General features: G+C 38.1%; 1 protein-coding gene across 4 annotated transcripts; it reads left to right on the top strand.

The window, feature by feature from the left end:
• The first annotated feature begins 602 nt into the window (after nucleotides 1-602).
• DppIII (dipeptidyl peptidase 3) lies at nucleotides 603-15,902 on the top strand. 4 transcript variants are annotated; one of them, XM_022853277.2, is made up of 15 exons: nucleotides 603-769; nucleotides 1,016-1,231; nucleotides 1,488-1,578; nucleotides 10,003-10,123; nucleotides 10,405-10,614; nucleotides 11,080-11,320; nucleotides 11,437-11,631; nucleotides 11,835-12,004; nucleotides 12,230-12,486; nucleotides 12,686-12,806; nucleotides 13,304-13,445; nucleotides 13,677-13,802; nucleotides 14,141-14,385; nucleotides 14,681-14,907; nucleotides 15,501-15,902. In XM_022853277.2, the coding sequence occupies exons 1-15, from the start codon at nucleotides 713-715 to the stop codon at nucleotides 15,644-15,646; spliced, it is 2,565 nt and encodes an 854-aa protein (XP_022709012.1). In that variant the 5' UTR covers nucleotides 603-712; the 3' UTR covers nucleotides 15,647-15,902. The 4 variants fall into 4 exon arrangements, with proteins under 4 accessions (XP_022709012.1, XP_022709011.1, XP_022709017.1 ...); XM_022853276.2 differs by having other exon boundaries at nucleotides 1,007-1,231; XM_022853282.2 differs by lacking the exons at nucleotides 603-769; nucleotides 1,016-1,231; nucleotides 1,488-1,578 and adding an exon at nucleotides 2,602-2,753.
• Nucleotides 15,903-18,083: the final 2,181 nt, after the last annotated feature.

The following is an 18,083-nucleotide window of genomic DNA, read 5'->3' as shown; positions in this document are numbered from 1 at the left end:
GCTTTAACCTAGTCTAGCTCTAGTAATATTATCGTTTTTTCTACATTTATCACGACCCAGACTTTAAAGTTTTTTTTCCAACTAGCAATACTTAGTTAAATTATAGAATAGATACGAACTGAATATTATGTATTGAAATATTGCAAAGATTTAGTGTAAGATATGATTATATACCTATGTATATGTGCTGAATATGCAACATATATATCTACGAGTTGATTTCACGACACAATAGAAAGAAGATTTGCAGCTTGTAATCAAATAGTAACTTTAGCCGTATTTTATTAATAGGTTCGTGTCAGTAGTTAAATGTTTAGTTCGTAGATTATTAAGAAATTGATTGTATATGAGGGCGTCTTCGTCGTTGTTGCATGTGCTGACAGCATTTTATTCAAATATAAATACTACACAAACTTATATGTATTTAATTAGCAAAATATGTCCCATATATTTTTGAGTTTAAGTGTAATGATACGTTTACTACTACGATACCCATTTATTATCCATTACGGGTGCTATATACATATGTATATGATAGGTTAATTTCGAAGAAATCCCTAAATGTCCCTAGACATCCCTAGACTCTCGTGTATTGCTGCGTATGTCGTGCGTGCATTGATGAAATTAGCGCGTTGTTAGACAGTGCTTTATAATGTTTTAAGTAGATGTATTTTATTGTGTTACCACCGTTCAGTGTTTCCGGTTCACAGTAATGTACCGTATATTACGCGCTGCAAAACTCGGTGGAGCTTGTAATGCTCATTTAAGTGTAAGTGTGTCATCAGAGTTCGCATTTCGTGAACAAACTCTTACTTTGTTCATGAACAAACATGAGGTGTTTGCCTAATGCCTCTCGATAAGAGGAAATAAATAAATAGATAATAACTTTTTAGCTCTTGCATTTGGAAATCTCAAAAAGATGCAGTGCGAGCGATTAGATTTTCGAGTTTTTTTTTTAAGATTTCTTAGATTTCTCTAAGGGTTTTTGCTATCTTTATAATTGTAGAAGACTCAGTATTTGCAGGCAGTGAAGAGGCGTTTCGTTAGCAATTTAAGAAATTCGTCAGCTTGTTTTGCCGCTTCCAAAAAGTACGGTCAATACACTAATTTTTTGGCCGTTCCACCAGGAGTGGCAACTTCTGTGTCAGAGTTCACTCCTAGTTTAAGGAGTTTTTGCTCAACGACAACAAGCAGCATACATGTGAAAAAGGAAAAATTAGCCGATATTGAGGTAGGTGGTAGCGAATATTGTTTTGAATATTCATTAGATGGTTATAGTTGGCTACGTCCGAACGTTAGATATGAATTCAAAGCAAAATGTGAGAACGTAAGGCTCCTCAGCTTTAGAAAACTGGTAAAAGTAAATTGTAGGCGGTGACAGCCTTTGATATACTTGAGAAAAACGATTGATCGTAATCGTTCTATGTATAAAATACTAATTTTAAACGATGTGTCAATAATGCTCAATAGAGTTTATTTTTTTGTAGGACGAGCAACCGGAACCAACCACCTATCAGAGCAACTTCAAGAACAACGCTCAACTGCTCAGTAGAGCTGTCAGAAATCCTATTTCTTTACGTGAGTTGCATGTCAAAACTATTTAGTTTTTTTTTGTGTAATATGCCTAGATTGAATAATAAATGAATTTGTCAAATTTGTTTTAGTTTCTTACTCCGTGTGGATGCCACATGGTAATTATGTTTTTTTTGTATTAAAACTGTCATTTGTAGCTTTGTTTTAGTACTATTCGCAGTTTAACATGCCGAAGTCCCCTAGGTCTTTATGGCTTATTACAAAATTTAAAACGTTGTCGAACTCAAATATTTTCAATTTTTATTTTTCTTTGTTTCCGTAATATTAGAAATTTAGGAATAATGATATCGAATATGACTAATAATATATAATAAGTATCTTATACAAAGTCTCTTTGCAGTATGCAGTAAACCAAGTGGTTGTCTTACTGTACGCAGATCCCGATTGAAGGTATCGCATTCTCATAGTCGATGGAAGTCACTCTGATAGTTGTTACACTTTATTATGGAATTGAATGTCGTTGTCTCATAATAAGCAAAAAGCTGCATAATTACTGCCTTATATATTTCAAAACCCTTCTATAAATATCATTCGGGAAAACTACTATGGTTATTTTTTTCACTAATGGGTTTGTTCAATAGATCTTCAACATATCTTCAAGGTCTACTCAGAAAAATTTTCTTTTCATTCAAAGCGTATTGCTGCTATTTACATAATATATTTAATTTACCATTGAGCAAGACGCAATTAGTAGCGTCAACAAATTTACATTTTGGGTGTTAGTTTCAGATTTCCTATAGAATTTATTTGTAACGTTGAAGTGATTTGCCATTTCTTGTGTAAGGCTAAAATTTTTCAGCTATCCATAGCTGAAATCATTTTTAAAAACATTGAGCCAAAGATATCACGCTTGCGGTACCACATCTGAGTAGGGACTGTTACGTTTACGTAGCAATCTTTTGACTGGATGCATTTAAATTTGGCGCGGGGTTGTCGCAACGAGTGCTCTAAGCCGCCGCTGCAGACGACGTTAAGGCAGCACTCACTTTGTTTATCGAGCAAGATTAGGTCGTCTGCTCGCGTGCCGCTTCAGATTGCAAGGCAGCAGCTTAGCAAAGTGATGACGAAGACATCGAGCTGTTGAGGAGAGAACGGTCTCTTTCTTGACAAAATTGTTGCAGATCGACGGGTCTTGCGATCGAGTTGTGCACTGTAAATTGGTGAGCATTCTTGCATTAATATCGTATACTACGCTCAGCCATAAAAGAGTTTAGTTTTTAATAATTTTCCAGTGTCAACGCGCCAAATGGATGTCTAAAAAACAGCAAGTTTTTTGTAAAGAGACATATTGCTTGCACAATCTGTCGAATTCGTTTGAGTGAGCGATGTGTCTCATCAGCTCAAGGTTTATGTTGGGCTAACTTGTAGCGAATTCGCAGCTATTTATTTCCGGCTGTACACAAGGACGTTTGAACTCGATATATAAGCAGTTGATTTCGTAATCAAGAGTGGCCAAGGTGAGTCCGTGAGAATGAACCGCTCAAATTTGGCGTTGGCTGACTTCCGCCCAAGTGCCGAAAATTGGTCATTTAAAAATATTACAGAAAGTTTGAACTTGCGTAGATACATGTGTTACATATATAGGTGATTGCCGCTGAGTTTGGTTCCACTGTTTCGAGTTTTTAGTGTGTCGATCCCATTTGTGCCCTGGTAGTTTTTGAAATTGATAAAAATACCGAGCAAAGGGTTCTCCTCTAATTGCATGCTAAAAAGTCTGAATAATTGATGTGGAAAGCTCACGGTGAGCTATCTTTATCGGAGTCTAACTATACGTGTGAGAAAGGCCGGTTAGGCAAAGACTTGCCCTCTTTTAATTGAAAATTGGCGTTTTAAGCTGAGTACTAAGTCTAAGAGAAGGGAAAGTTACATAAAATTATTATTCGAGCTTGTTTATTTTAAAGCATAACTTATGAAAGGGATTCAATTTAAACTGTTGCACTTTTTCGGCCCATATTTCGGCGATGCGCGTGTTATATTGACGCTGCCCATGTTTTTTATTATTATCAGCCTATTAAAATGTTTACAGTGGAATTTATCCACCTTTGCTGGTAACAGCCGAAAGTTTAATAAATATAAGCAACCAATGCCGTTAGAGAATATATTAAATCGTTTAAAACACTGTCATATGGGTTGTAATACCAGTCTTGTTGAGTTTGCAAAAGAGGTTTGCGGGATGTCTTAAAAATGATACCAGGGGGCAACGAGAGGCATGGTATGCATTACAATTTTCATCGCATCTTGAACACCTACATGTATCGTCAGGCTTGCGGAAACCTGGTTTCCTGTGGAATCTGTGGTGGAACTCATGAACGGCAAAGCGAATAACAATATGCGTGGCCGATTCGTCCCTTTTCACCAATTGTTCCTCATCGTATCCAACACAAAGCTCTCATCAATCGAATACCTGTTCCTAGTTCTCCAGATCGGTCTCGATATGCTCCCTATGCTCCAAGTTCAAAGCGACTACGCAGATCTTTGCACAACAGTGGCGAGTCGACTAGGAAATACGCGAGACGATTTTGGATTCCATTGTACGTAGTCTCAGCATTTCTTTGAAACAGGAGCTTCCTTGATTGGGTGTATTTTACTGTGCAACTCATTGCTCGATATTCATTGATCTCTTATATGACGCGTATACCTTAGGGCTAATTATGAAATTAAATGATTTATAAAAAAAAACGATGAAATCTATGATTTTAAATCGCCAATGACTCAACGTAAATCTATGCGCTTTTGGCACTTTAGTAACAAAACATAACTTATATTTTAGTTTGATTTGATTTTGAATAACTGCATGTTACTGTTCTTCGGATACTTAGTGATATGACTTTCGATATGACTGCATGCATTGTAACTGTAGTCCGAATGTTTGCATCTAGCAAGCAATAAATCTTATCGACCTATGGTTATCTCGGATGTTTCCGGTTTTACTTCGGGAACTGCATTAGCGTTATGTTACACGAATTACATCGGATTCCAGAAGCTTAAAAAACTAACAAATATCAAGCTCTTAGTAGAAAGAAACCCCTAGATATGTGTAATTACCACACCTTTTGGAGACAGTTCAGTAGTTTACCCGCATTTATTTTTTTAATAAACATTTAAATTCCGCACACATTTAGTGTGTTTAGAATTTAAATGCAGTGTTATAATATTATATATTCCTTTTTCGAGACATGTCAAAGCTATTTTACCTCTATCTAAATATTTGTAGTGCTAATTTGTAAAGGGCATAGTATTGCTTGTGTTAAACCGGAGATATGAATTTCGAGGACGTTTCTGCAACAAAGTTTTTGAATTGCACCATAGTCGTGTTTTATGATTTCAAAATTTTTGGAACACCAGTATTGTTTCTTTACGTGTATGATTTTATTTGCTTCAGGTAAAGATGGCTTAGACAATAGTGTAGTTTGTACAACCTTTTTCGATTCATAGGGTCTTAAAGAAAGATTCCACCACAGACCTCTAAGCACAGCACGGAAGAACCTCATGCTTTATTATTTCTATATGATGAAATGAATCATGCAAGGTTGTAAGTAATGAGCCGAAGCTGCGCACCGTAGAGATGTAAATTTCTCATACTTAACCTTAGCGAATTATATGGAAGACAATTGGTTATTGCAACGAATGTAGTAGTATAGCCTTTGGCCACTTCCCGGCAAGCTGCTGTTAGCATATAACATTATAACGAAAAAACTAAACTATTGGTTTATTGCATTCGATTACATTTTACACTTAATATTGATATTTTTGATAATCAGTAATTCTATGAAGATTTGATAACAATGGTAGATTGAAGTTTGCTCGAGCTTTTTCTTTGAAATTTTTCAACAGCATAGCTTATAAAATCACCCGTAAATATAACAAACATTCGAATTGATAGAATGAGTGAACGCACAGGATAGTGTAATGTGGGCTGACGTTAAGTGAAAAACATACCTTATTTCCAACGGGTAGTCGGCCTATCTCGTTAGGAATCACTTCTATAATTGCAAGAGGATCACCATAATACACAACTACACCGATTTTTATTTTTTTGGCCGATTTTGTGGGTGAGGTTTCCCACATGTTTCTGGCTTTTCATTGAACATTACTACTGAAGCCGTGAAGGGCTCGCCTCAGCTTCGTAGCAAATTGTATCTTCTTCGGGTTTGTTTCATACTTTACTATGGAGATCTTATGAGAAAGATATCTGTAAAAATGTTTTACGAGGTTTCTAACTTAAATAGGCGATGCAGACAAAACTAATATATGAATGAGATATTATCGCCTCAGCTATTCACCGTACAGCTACATATATTGTCGACATGTTAATGATTAGGCTCGCATGTAATGAGCATCATTTATTTAAAATGTTTCCCGTTTTTGAGCCCAGGAAGCTGGAGCAACTGTAGCCAGGTAAAGATATAAAAACTTGAGCACTATTCAGTAATTTACACGTTCTGGAGGTACGTAACACCTCATATTGAAATGAGAAAATCTCATATTGATCTATAAACGCAATTTTACCACTCAAAACATACGGGAATTATATATTTCCGATGTTATGGTCACATTTAGGGTATTTAGTCTTACTTCCCTTACGGCGACCTGAATTCCGTGAAGTTCCCCAGAACAGAAAAAAAAGACGAGAAATCCAGAACGATTACAATGTCCTAGCCGTGTCTAGTCATCCCACTGCATCATTTTATAGCTCATTCTCGTATGATAAACGCGTTTTAAGCTTAACACGGATTTTTTGCTTGAGCCGCCAAGCTGTGATGACTGGTGAGATCGTTTCGACTGCAACAAACGGAAGAGCAGCACACCAAATGACAACGACATTTGCGAAACACAAGCTCAGAACGCAATTACTGTACGACCCAGAAATATACCTATTCGTTGCAGGTATCGTTGACTGTATCAAAGCGACTAATCAGAGTTAAATCGATTTCGTTAGAATGACTGCGTTTTATTGTTTGTCCATAAGTCAGTCAGTCAAACAGACAGAGTGATCTAATCGTGCACATATATTTCGAAAGATGATACACACAAGCGATAGACTATAAACCAGCGGTGCTGATGTAGCTACTGATATTGCTGATATTTTTTTCTGTCTGCCTTTCTGACATCCTTTCCGCTATCGTCGCCATTGGTTACAGCTCAATCCGGCCCAGCGCAAAAGCTAGTGACACAGAAATCCAGCGGGGTTTTCTTCTGGCAGAAGATATGGTGTAGTATAGCTGATGCTGGATAGCAGTAAGTGGCGTGGACAGACGGCTCTACGGAAGCGAAGGGCGGTAGCTGTCCTTTTAAATTTAGGGAAACTTGTATATGCTGCCGAATCGGTGCCACTCGTGTTACTACGCAGCTAGGCAATCCGAAGGGTACGCGCAAATTAGCAGGCTATTTCTGTTCATTGTGCTACTTCTGACGCTGCTAGCGCGACCAAGTACAGTGTGTGCTGCCTGCCGCCGCTACTGCGGCTGCTGCGACGATTCCTATAGCAAGCGCTACCTTTGGTCAGCTACCGCTGGTCGTGATAGCCAATGCTCACTGTGGCGGGAATAGCCGAACTCGGAGAGTCACGACCGCAGGGTAGAGGGCAGGCGTTTAACAGGCAAGAAGGTGAGACTAAGCGAGCAATGCGCAAAAATAGTGCACAGACAACAAAGAGAGAGTGAAGTTCGTGGTTCTTTATCTCAGCAGTTTACTCAGCCTATGAATATAGTAAAAAGATTGAATTTGGTGTTTGACAATTATGAAACAAGCAAATTTCTGGAGTCCGCGATCTTGCTGTCTTCGTGGAGGCCGGGCTCGCTACGTCATTGGTCTACTAATTCTGCAAACGGTGCTACAACCGCATGTGCTCGTGATTGGCAGAGGTACATTGTTTCATTTAGATTTCTGTGCGAAGAATTTTTTAGTACATGCAATATTACGTTGACGATTTGACAGCTGAAATGCGGTATGCTTTGTATTTGTTGTTGATTGAGGATAGCAGAATTTGCTTATGCAAAGTAATCATTCGCAAATGTGTGTGCACGTTTCTCTATATAGTTTATTGTCGTCGCTATTGAAAAATTATTTATGTTGTTGCTAACCTCCGATAAAGCCACAAATTTACCTTGGTTAATATAGGAATTCCGTGATCGGAGCCTTACCAAAAACTATTATCCATTGTATTTGCACCATACGAACCATGACACAAATGCTTAGGTGCCTGAAATTGTCGGACTTCCACATTTAAATTGGGACTTGTTTTAAGCCCCGAATTAACGTGGCAATTGATACAAATAAGCCCCGAATTAACGTGGCAATTGATACAAAGGCAGCTATATTGAATAATTCCGTTTTTGAAATATTAGTGTCTCAGCGAATGCAAGTCATGTTTTTTTAGAAATACCAGTTTTTTTTTTAATACAGCTTACAAACAAGCCACATCAACGGTGTTTTAATTTATCCTGAACATGTTAATTTACTGTTTTCGAACTGATAATGCGTCAGGCAGCTTCGCTTGTAAGTGAAAACGCAGCCGTTACATGTTTGATTGAAATCGTTCGAAGGAAGGCTTGCCAGCAGACAAGCTTTTTTGAACAGCAACGATATATAAGCCGGCGTCACATTAACGCCGGATAGATTTGACCTCATCCTATCGCTTCATACTTTACCACATCCTCCAAGCGTGCTCCTGTCATAGCGATGACGATATTCAGAAGTCTGGCCATATTGTTGGGTAACAGAAGCAACTCAACACTCGTCTAGGAGGTGCAGCTGTTACTGATTTCGTTGCATGTTTCGTCCTTGACTTTTATCTTGTACTATATTCACTCGACCGGTTTCCTCTAACAGTACAAAACATCAACATGTGGTAATATTCAGCCCGCAAAATAATGACTTAGAAGACAACTGGAGTTATAATAAAACACAAAATATTTTTTCAACTTCTAAGTAAAAAGCTCTAGAAGTTCCAGAATATAATCATATCTCTGACTAGAAGTCTAGTCCGGCTGCTTAAACAGCTCACGATTACCGTGAATTACTTTGTAGTTTTCGTTAATAATTTTGATCCGTCAATGTCACGTGGCTGTTTATTTCCTAACGCACGACTCTGTAGCGCACTATGTCATAGTTTTTATAAAGTGCTGATTTAGAAAGAGTTAAATAGCTGTAATGTACTTCATAAATAGATCATCAAACAAAACATTGCGCAGTCAAAGACAAACGGCCTTAAATAATGATAGTATCAAAGTGCAACAGCGTGGAAGGTAGTGGGTTATTTTTGTGCTTAATGTCTTCGTCCCCTAACGGAGATAAGTTCACTGCGAGTAGTGATGCAAAATTTACATGTTAGTATGATTCGCCAATTTGGCTATTGGCACTTCTATAGCGGTGTGACACCTTTATTCGCCAACAATAATAACAGAAAGGCCCTACCAATGTGAAGAGTAATGAATGAAATTTAAACTCAGATCTTTGAATTGTTTTCCGATTTATTGCATTCCATTCCGACTAAACAGTTTTGCATCTAAGTAGTTGGTAATAGTAATGATCTATCTTAATTCAGCACTTGGCTGATTTACTTGACTACTTAATCATCATCGCCAATAGTCTCAACGGCAATGTATCCGATTCTTGTCTACATATTATCCAACAATTGAAATGTTTACCTCACAGGAACGTGTCCGTGAAACCTGTACAGTAGAGCAAGTTGTCCGACCTCGGTGTACCGATACACGTTGCTTGAATATACTGCAAGTACTAAAGGCCTCCATTGACCTTTTTCTACAGGAAATCTATGCGGTACTTGTAGTGTTCTCCGATGTGGTCCACGCGCTCGACATCTGCTCTCATTAGTCATTAGTCTAACAACTCTATCCAACGGTTTTTTTTAACATCAAATTTTTTTCCATTACGAATCATGTAAAGTTCGGTTCAGGCATGTTTATGATAGTTCCAAAACGACAGCATATGCATGTGTTTGCTTGTATGGGGAAAATTCTTGCTCAAATAGGCCGTTGCTATGAGGCTCGTTCGAATACGAACATGCGTTGTTGGTAAGCTTACTGAAATTGGTCACTTAATCGTACTTGCGGATATTTGAGTGCCATTTAAGAGTACGTCTGTACTAACAATTATAATATGGGTCCTACGGTAGGTTGATGTGAAAGGCCGCTTTATGTTAACAACTATCGGTGGCGAGGGACTCGGTGAGCAATGGCCAGCAAAACTATCGGAGTTTCATCTTTCAAAGAACATACTGTTTTACAGTGGGAAGCGAAGACATACAGAAAGCCCTCTGTATATACCGTTTAGCCGGCGCATCTTAGCTACATAGAAAAATCCCAGTTGATTTGATATTCGAATTGAATGAACAACGACCTAATACATAAGACTGTCTGTGTACGCTTGTTTAATCAACATTTCCAGACGAAGTAGCCATGGTGGACATGCACTATCCTAATGATACTCCTTTCCAAAAGCTGGACTGCGACGTAGCTTTCAGGAATCTCACCAAGGAAGAGAAGCTTTATACTCACTATATATCCAGGTATGCATTGATAATGTATCGTCATCTCAGTGTGCTTAGAAAAGTGTCAATTTTTGTTGTCCATCTAGGCTACTTGGTTGTTTATAGTTAATTTAGTCGCATAGGGTGGTTCCCGATGTACGAATAACGATGGATAAAACCCGTATATCACTTTAATCCAAGCGACGTTAATTCATTTCTTAACAACGCAGCCAGCGACGTTAAATCACCCGCACTTTTTTGGCCTTCGGTAGCACTGAATCAAAATGTTGTATGCATAACCGGCTTTAAAAACATTGCAGGGCGGCATGGGAAAGCCAAATTATCAGTATGTTCCAGGTTTCGCCAGAATCACCTTTGATTTTCATTCTTCTCGACAAAATTCTCCGAGTGAAGTCCTCTGTGCCCGAAGTCGTAGCCCACTTAAAACAGAACCATGGTTTTAGTGACGATGAGACAACGGCATTCCTCGTTTATGCTGGTGCTTTCATGGCCAACAGTGGTAACTATCGGTAAGTAAAGTGCGAAAAGGCACGAGGTTTTGATCTCAACACCGGAATGTCAATAACAGTAATTTCTTACATTCAGGTATCCTGAGAAAATTATTTCATTTTGAGTTAAACCAAGCCGAGTCCAGTCCAGACGAAGTATTGTCTATGAACGCCGGGTGTGCAATGTACCGTTGAATTGCCCATTTCGTATTTGGTCGATTTTGAGCAGTGTTTGTGGTTACAGTGAGCCGGGAATTTTAACTGATTTCTTAAATTTCGTTTCATTAGGGCGGCCAAAATTTGAACAAGCTAAATGTTATAGCTCAAAACTAGTCTCTGCTCTGGCGAATAAATGGGTGCACTAGTAAATTGCGTTTCTGAAGCTTGCCAAGGGGACAGGACATAGGACTAATATTTGTTTTGTTTAGGACTTGTGAAATTCTGACGTGGGTTATTCATATTTTTCCTGATTATTGAATTTAATAGAGGCTTTGGCGATACAAAGTTTGTGCCGAACGTAAGCATCGACAAGTTCACTTCGGTAGCAAAGGAGGTACTGTCTTCTGACGAGCTCCCCTTTTTCACCAAGCACTGCATAGAACAACTCTATGACTATGAGAGTCGGGTGCGCTCGTTGGGCTTTCCTCCAGCCTCCATCACTACATACTGGTCAGCCAATTGCAACGAAAACGACGCCAAGTTTGTTACGGAGTTCCTAAACTCGAAGGTGGGTTACTAGAACGATGTTCATTTGACTATACGTTTGGCGAGTTAAATCTTTGCATGTCGCACATAGCTTATCCCACGCCAGCTGAGCTGATGGAGGGTAAATGTCTATTGCAGAAGGTAGAAGTATGGAACAGTCGCGTATTCAAGACGGCTGCCAATACCGATGGTAATGATAAAGACGAGTACGAAATCCGATTCGCTTCAAAGCAGCTTACGGATGAGCCTGACACTACTGCAGAGCAATTAATAGGACATAAGGAGGAATACAAGGGCAGAATGTTTAAATTCACGCGTGGCGACTATTCAGAGGTAAGTATATCGTTACAATAAATCGTAGGCAGACTCTATCTCCAACGTCAAAACCACCTTCCATGTAAAATGCTACCTGATTACAGTATGTTATCTGATAAGGCCAAGTTAAGCACAGATTACCGAGAAAAATTACCTTTTGGCATATAATTCAAGTTCGTAGTATGCACATCTAACCTGACACAATTGTCCTTTGCTTTCAGCTGATGCCGGCTATCATATCAAACCTGAAGTTGGCCGTCAACACTTCTTTGAATGATAACCAAAAAAACATGCTCAATGAGTACATCAAGTACTTCGATACAGGCTCGCTTACAGCTCATAAGAACGGTAGCCGATACTGGATTAAAGATAAGGGACCCACTGTTGAAGCGTGAGTGTCATAAAAAAAAACCTGTGCATTTTTGTCTAAAGTAGCTGTAACTACATAGGTGTGGTGGTCTGTTACTCATTTTGTCCTTTTTAAAGACATTGTCTAATATTGCGATGGTAGTGACATCCACATTTGATATATTTACCCTTTCGCCGAAAATCATAAATTCCTTTTGATGTATATATGTCTAACCTTTCAGTACGGCTTGGTTCTATGTCGTTTTAGCTACATTGGTTTTATCGAAACCTACCGTGATCCTGCGGGTGTCCGCGCTGAGTTCGAGGCCTTTACAGCTGTGGTGAACAAGGAAAGTTCGAAAGTACTCGGCGAATTGGTTTATCATGCGGAGGAGATTATTAAAAGTTCATTACCATGGCCCAAAGAGTTCGAGAAAGATGAGTATTTGCGGCCCGACTTCACTGCCCTAGACATCGTCACGTTCAGTGGAAGCTCTATTCCTGCCGGCATCAATATTCCCAATTGTGAGTTGCTGTTCTAGCTGGCGAAAGACATGCGTATTGTATTCGTTATAAGTTAGATGAAAAAAAGTTGTTCTTTGCAAACCATGTGATAACATAGTATTAATTTGATTGACTTATACCTCCTGTGAAATATATAAAATAAAATTGCTGCTTACATTAGTTTCGGCAGATAATAACAAATACATGTATCTGTTCGCAGACGATGAGATTCGGCAGAATGAGGGCTTTAAAAACGTCCACCTGCTTAACGTTGTTAAGGCCGGTAACGCTGCGATGAAAATCAAGTTTGTCTCAGACGAGGATGCCGAACTCATTAAGATGTAAGACTTGTGTACGAGGTATCTGTTCGTTTTCTGATAAGACTTACAAGGCAGTTTATGCGGGTTAAGGTTATCAAATCGAGTGACACTATTATGAGATTATGTTAATCTCGACTACATGCATTTTTTGAAGATCATAGATCTTAGTCGAGACTATATATTTACATTATTCTCTGCATCGTCTGTGAAGTCGTCGTGAAGGCTTGCCGCCGTTTTAGTCCAGGTTGACTTGTATTTTCGATATTGTTTTTCCCTCTGTTAATGAAGATATGCTTCTGTGCAGATATGCTTCCAAGTTATCATTTTGTGGTATGTCCTCTATTATTATTATTGTTGTGGTATGTCCTCTGGTAAAAATGTAGTTGTCGATATTTGGTGTTTTGTTAGTTTTTTTAATTACACAGACCCTCAATTGACACGAAACTTAAAACAGCTATTGATAACGCTTGTTACACTAAAGGCGTGTTATCTAAAAATATGTATGATTTTGATAACAGGTATCGTGAGGCGGCATGCGAGGTGCAGCTTGCTTTGCACGAGCTCCTTGGTCACGGAAGTGGAAAGCTCTTCTCGGTCAATGAGTCTGGAACGCTGAATTTTAATCATAAAAACACGAAGAATCCATTGAACGGTAACGAGGTATGTTACATCTTCTAATTTAAGGTCATATTGTTTGTAACTAATATCAGTATAGGCGATTACTGGGCTAGCCATTTAGGTAGCGCCAAACTCACACTGGTCGAAGCAAGGCGTCATGAAATAGTTCTCTTTAAGTTAAATCGTGCTACGCTGGATACAAATGACAAAAATGATAAAAATAGTATTTTGACCTGTCCTAATAAAACACTAATGATATAATTCTTTTTATAGATCACTTCGTACTATCGACCAGGAGAGACGTTCAATTCCATCTTTACTGACATCGCTTCCTCATACGAAGAGTGCCGTGCGGAGTGCGTTGGCATATTTCTCTCTACTTTTCCAAATGTTTTAAAGGTGAGTTACATTGTTCGGCGTTCTTATTTATTTTAGAAATGTTTATGTTAGGCTATCTGACGTTAGAAGCCAGATAGAAAAATGTTATTTTATTTAACAAAGCTAATTTGTATATAATTGTATGAAATAAAAATTTCATTTTCCTGTACGATACCTAGACTTGCAATTCGACTTGCAATAATCAGGCCATTAAACATCTAACCGCAAAGCACTCAAAACTACAATGGGATCAACAAATACAGACATTTGTACTAATCCTTTACATTCCCTTACCTAATGGGTGCGATGTGTTCTTCGTTTTATTTTATATTCGATCCGAAATTTTTCGAAAAATGCAGGTATTCAGGAGTGTCGGCAAGGAGGCGGATAATTTGATGTATGTTAACTGGCTTTCCATGATGATCACTGGTTTGAGGAGTCTTGAACACTACAACTCCGATACCGGCAAGTGGAATCAAGCACATGCGAATGCTCGCTTTGTAATTTTGAGTGTGCTTCTCGAAGGGTCCGAGAACCTTATCGAAATAAAAATTGTTACGAACAAGGAGGACGGAAAGCCAGATCTTCTTGTCACCCTGAAGAGGCTAGTGTTTGATTTTAAGCTAGTTATGTCAATAAGTTTATAAAAGTTAGCTTAGCGACAGCGGTTTAGCAGACGCGAAATTATAACTTGAAAAGCAAAAGCGGTCATTCTGCGAAAGCGTTACTAACGTTAGTTAACTTATGGAATTAGATTATTATTAATGAAGTGTCAGCTTGATTTGGCTAAACAAGTTCTCTATTTGATTAGGATACAAAGAACAATCAACTAAATACCTGTGGTCCTCTGCCTTCCGCGATGCATAGTCTCACTAGTTAATCTACGACATCTATTACAGGGACGAAATCCTCAAGTCGGGCAAGAACACGATTGCCAAATTTCTGTTAAAGCTTCAGGTGTACAAGGCGACAGCAGACATCGAAAGTGCTCGTAAAATGTATATGGAGTACTCGCAGGTGAAGAAGAGGAACAGTATTGACTTTGTTGAAATCCGAAATATTATTATTGATCGTAAGAGGCCCAGAGCTATTCTTGTCCAAAGTGCCACTCGCCTCGACAAAGCTTGTAAGTATGGGACGTAGTATTAGTACTAGTTGAGGAGTAACACTTCCTAAGGATGCTTTGCTCAATATAATCGCTATCGCCTGCATCTGTTCCACTCAAGAACTTCATGCCTAATGCGTTGTTGCTCCGAACATTTGTTCTCAAAATGGATAGTGTATATAAGCGTTTTAACTCTATTGCATAATACAGCTAGTACAAGACTACCTTGATAGTCCGATTGATAGTGCAGTACTAACATTTTCTTTCCCGATGTGCTTGGGGACACAAGTGTCTACGTTCTATGCCAGGTGTATACGCACTTTGGTTCGTGCTAAAAACCAGTTGTTCGAAGCAGTACTGAGCAGTGGTATCGCATTGAAAACTCAAAATGTGTAGGATTAAATAATGACTGTTTTTACCTTAATCGGCTTAGATTTGCTCTCTCAGAGCCCTCTCATTAACACCGTTACTGCACGATAAGCATGTAGACAGATGTAAAATTATTTTGATATGTTACGAGAGCTTAGTGAATGCTTATTTAACCATAGCAAAAATTCAATTCAGTCTTTAATTTGTATTTCTCCTTTTCTTTCATATATTCAATCGACGTCTAGCTGGAGAAGTAGAACTTCTTACATATGATAATTCTCCCGAGGGTTTCGCAAAATCATGGCTTGACCACTATCCGAAATCGGAGCCGCTGTACAAGCAAATCAAAACGCTGTATAACAAGGACTTAAAGTATTTCCCCGTTCAGTGAAGCAGAACGGGAAACTTTTTGCTGTTTAGGCCTCCGAACCTGTAAACGGAACTGCCTAACAATAGCGTGTATCTAAAAATATTATTATTTAAAAAGAGGTGCATGGACAATTTGGTATAACTAACACAGCTGAAAACTTATGCGCTCCGCGTCAAGATGTTGAACTGAAAGAAACCAATGTCATAATATTGACGTGGAAGAGAAGAAATTATTTTATAGCTGTTATGTAATAAACAAATTATTGATTTATTTTAAAGATTGTGTCATAATTTAAATATTTAAATTTTATGTAAAAGTTTACTTCTTCATTAAAATCGGGATAGATTAAAATAGAATTTTATCATTAAAGTTGTTAGTCTTACATTGTCAAGAAGCGTCACACACAAATTGTTGTATTAAAGGTTTGTATAGTTGAATTCGTTGATTAAATGGGCTAAGTTAGTCGAGTGTACCTTTGAAGAAAAAAAATGATTAATTTTGTATTAATTAAAGCTATTCTAGATACTTCGATAGTTACGAGATATTTTTGTATGCAGTGACTGCTCAGTTAATTACTTACTTCACTTACTAGGACTTGCTAGGACGCCCTGCTTTGTTTTTGTGGCTATGTAGTGTGTACGCAGATTAAGATTGCTACCAATTTTCATAGGCGAGTCAACAGCAGCCTGGAGTATCTTCTATGCACGCTAGCGTTTGAAATAAACGAACAGTGCGTTTTATAGTATCATGTAAATATGCCTTTGATTAGGGCTTAGACAAATGGTTAAGTAGTCACTAGCTTAAAATCTTGATGGGTATTAACTGAAAGCATTTCTCCCACATTCTAGATATGTTACTTGTTTTACCCGCCCTTGAAACAGTGAGCAAGGCTTAATCCCGTTGAGTTTGTTCTTACCCGCCCTTGAAACAGTGAACAAGGCTTAATCCCCTCGAGTCTCTGATTTGCAAATTTATGTAATTGTAGCGTATACTAGTTATGAAAAAAGATTTAACAAATATTATTTTGCAATCTTTTTTCGTAACTCTTATACGCCACAATGAAAAAAGATTAGAAAATAATATTTTGTTTATAAATAATTTAAAGTTGAAGTTTTACTAATCCACCTAGAAAAATTAGACGTGAAATGCTCCGCGCTTTGCGCTCCTTCGCTTGTTGCCAGTAACGATTTCAGATTCAACCTTTGAAGACATGCTTCCTACATTTATGGCAACTGCTGCAATGAGTTACCAGTCTTGGGAATCTGTTTGAAATTACCGCGCTGCTCTTTGTAAGCGGAAAAATTTTCAAATTATAAAAAAATTTATCTCATCAAAAGCTCGTTAGAATCCTAGCGTGGTAGCATCACTATCTCCATGAAATGTCTGCGAAGGTCGAGAGTTCGTTCTCCAGAAATCGCATTGTAAAAGCATTTCAATAATTCATGCTGTCCAAACTTGTAGCTGGAACAATAACGTGCCATGACTGAATTCTGAACAAATTTCATGGCCTATGTTCAACAAGCGCTATTCGAATGATGCCTTTCTAATCCTGAATTGCCAAACCGCTTTTAAAAAATTTGCAGAGCGATATCTATTTTATTATGATTATTTTCGTTTTTGCATACTCTTATTCTTGTCTACTATAGCACCTGTGCCATTCCTTATACATGCTAACCTGTAAGAGAAAGTAACTGGGGCTCTGTTTAAATGTCTGAAGAGCTTGAATGGATGACAGCGGATCAGAGCAAAACTCTCACAAGGAATATGAAGTTTTGGATAGTTAGACTCACTATAAGGTACTGCGTAGCGTCTTTTGTCCTTATTTATTATATAGTGAGCGGACAAATGTACATATTTTCAGTTTGCTTCCGGCTAACAGAGACAGCTGAGTTTTCTTCGTATTGAAGTAACTGAGCCAGGGATCCATTCAGCGAAACTGCGGCTTTATGGCCAAAATAAAACAGAGGTGAACAATGTCTCTTGTTTTAGTGTTATCAAACATGTACTAGTATCTCAAAAACAAGCCATTCACTAGAGGAGTTAAAATTCCATCGTCAAATAACTATGTCACACTTGTCATTGTAATAATACTGACTATTTTGCCAGCAGTACAAGTGATACCCCCTAATTTAATAATTGCATTTAAATAGCACTCAAATATAATGCAAAACAGGCAATTTCGCTATAAACTTAACCTTCCTTGTAATTTAAGCGTGGTCGTTGCAATAAAGTTGAAGCTTCGTTTCTGAAGAATCCGGTACAAGTAGTATGGCTTTCAAAATTTTGGGTTAAGTTTCGGCAGGGTGACATGGGAGATACAGTTCTTTACGATGTTCCAGACTTTGCCTAACTCACCACTGACCTATATCTTTCTTATTTGGGTATATAGATATTTCGAATGCAGAACTGTATGGCATGAAACGGTAAAAACAAACTTCATTTAAATTCAGTAATTTAG

This window comes from Varroa jacobsoni, unplaced genomic scaffold (genome assembly GCF_002532875.2).
Source record: "Varroa jacobsoni isolate VJ856 unplaced genomic scaffold, vjacob_1.0 contig01549, whole genome shotgun sequence".
In the NCBI taxonomy this organism is placed as follows: Eukaryota; Metazoa; Arthropoda; class Arachnida; order Mesostigmata; family Varroidae; genus Varroa; species Varroa jacobsoni.
The sequence above is the reverse complement of the archived record's forward strand: the minus strand, read 5'-3'. Positions and strand labels throughout refer to the sequence as shown.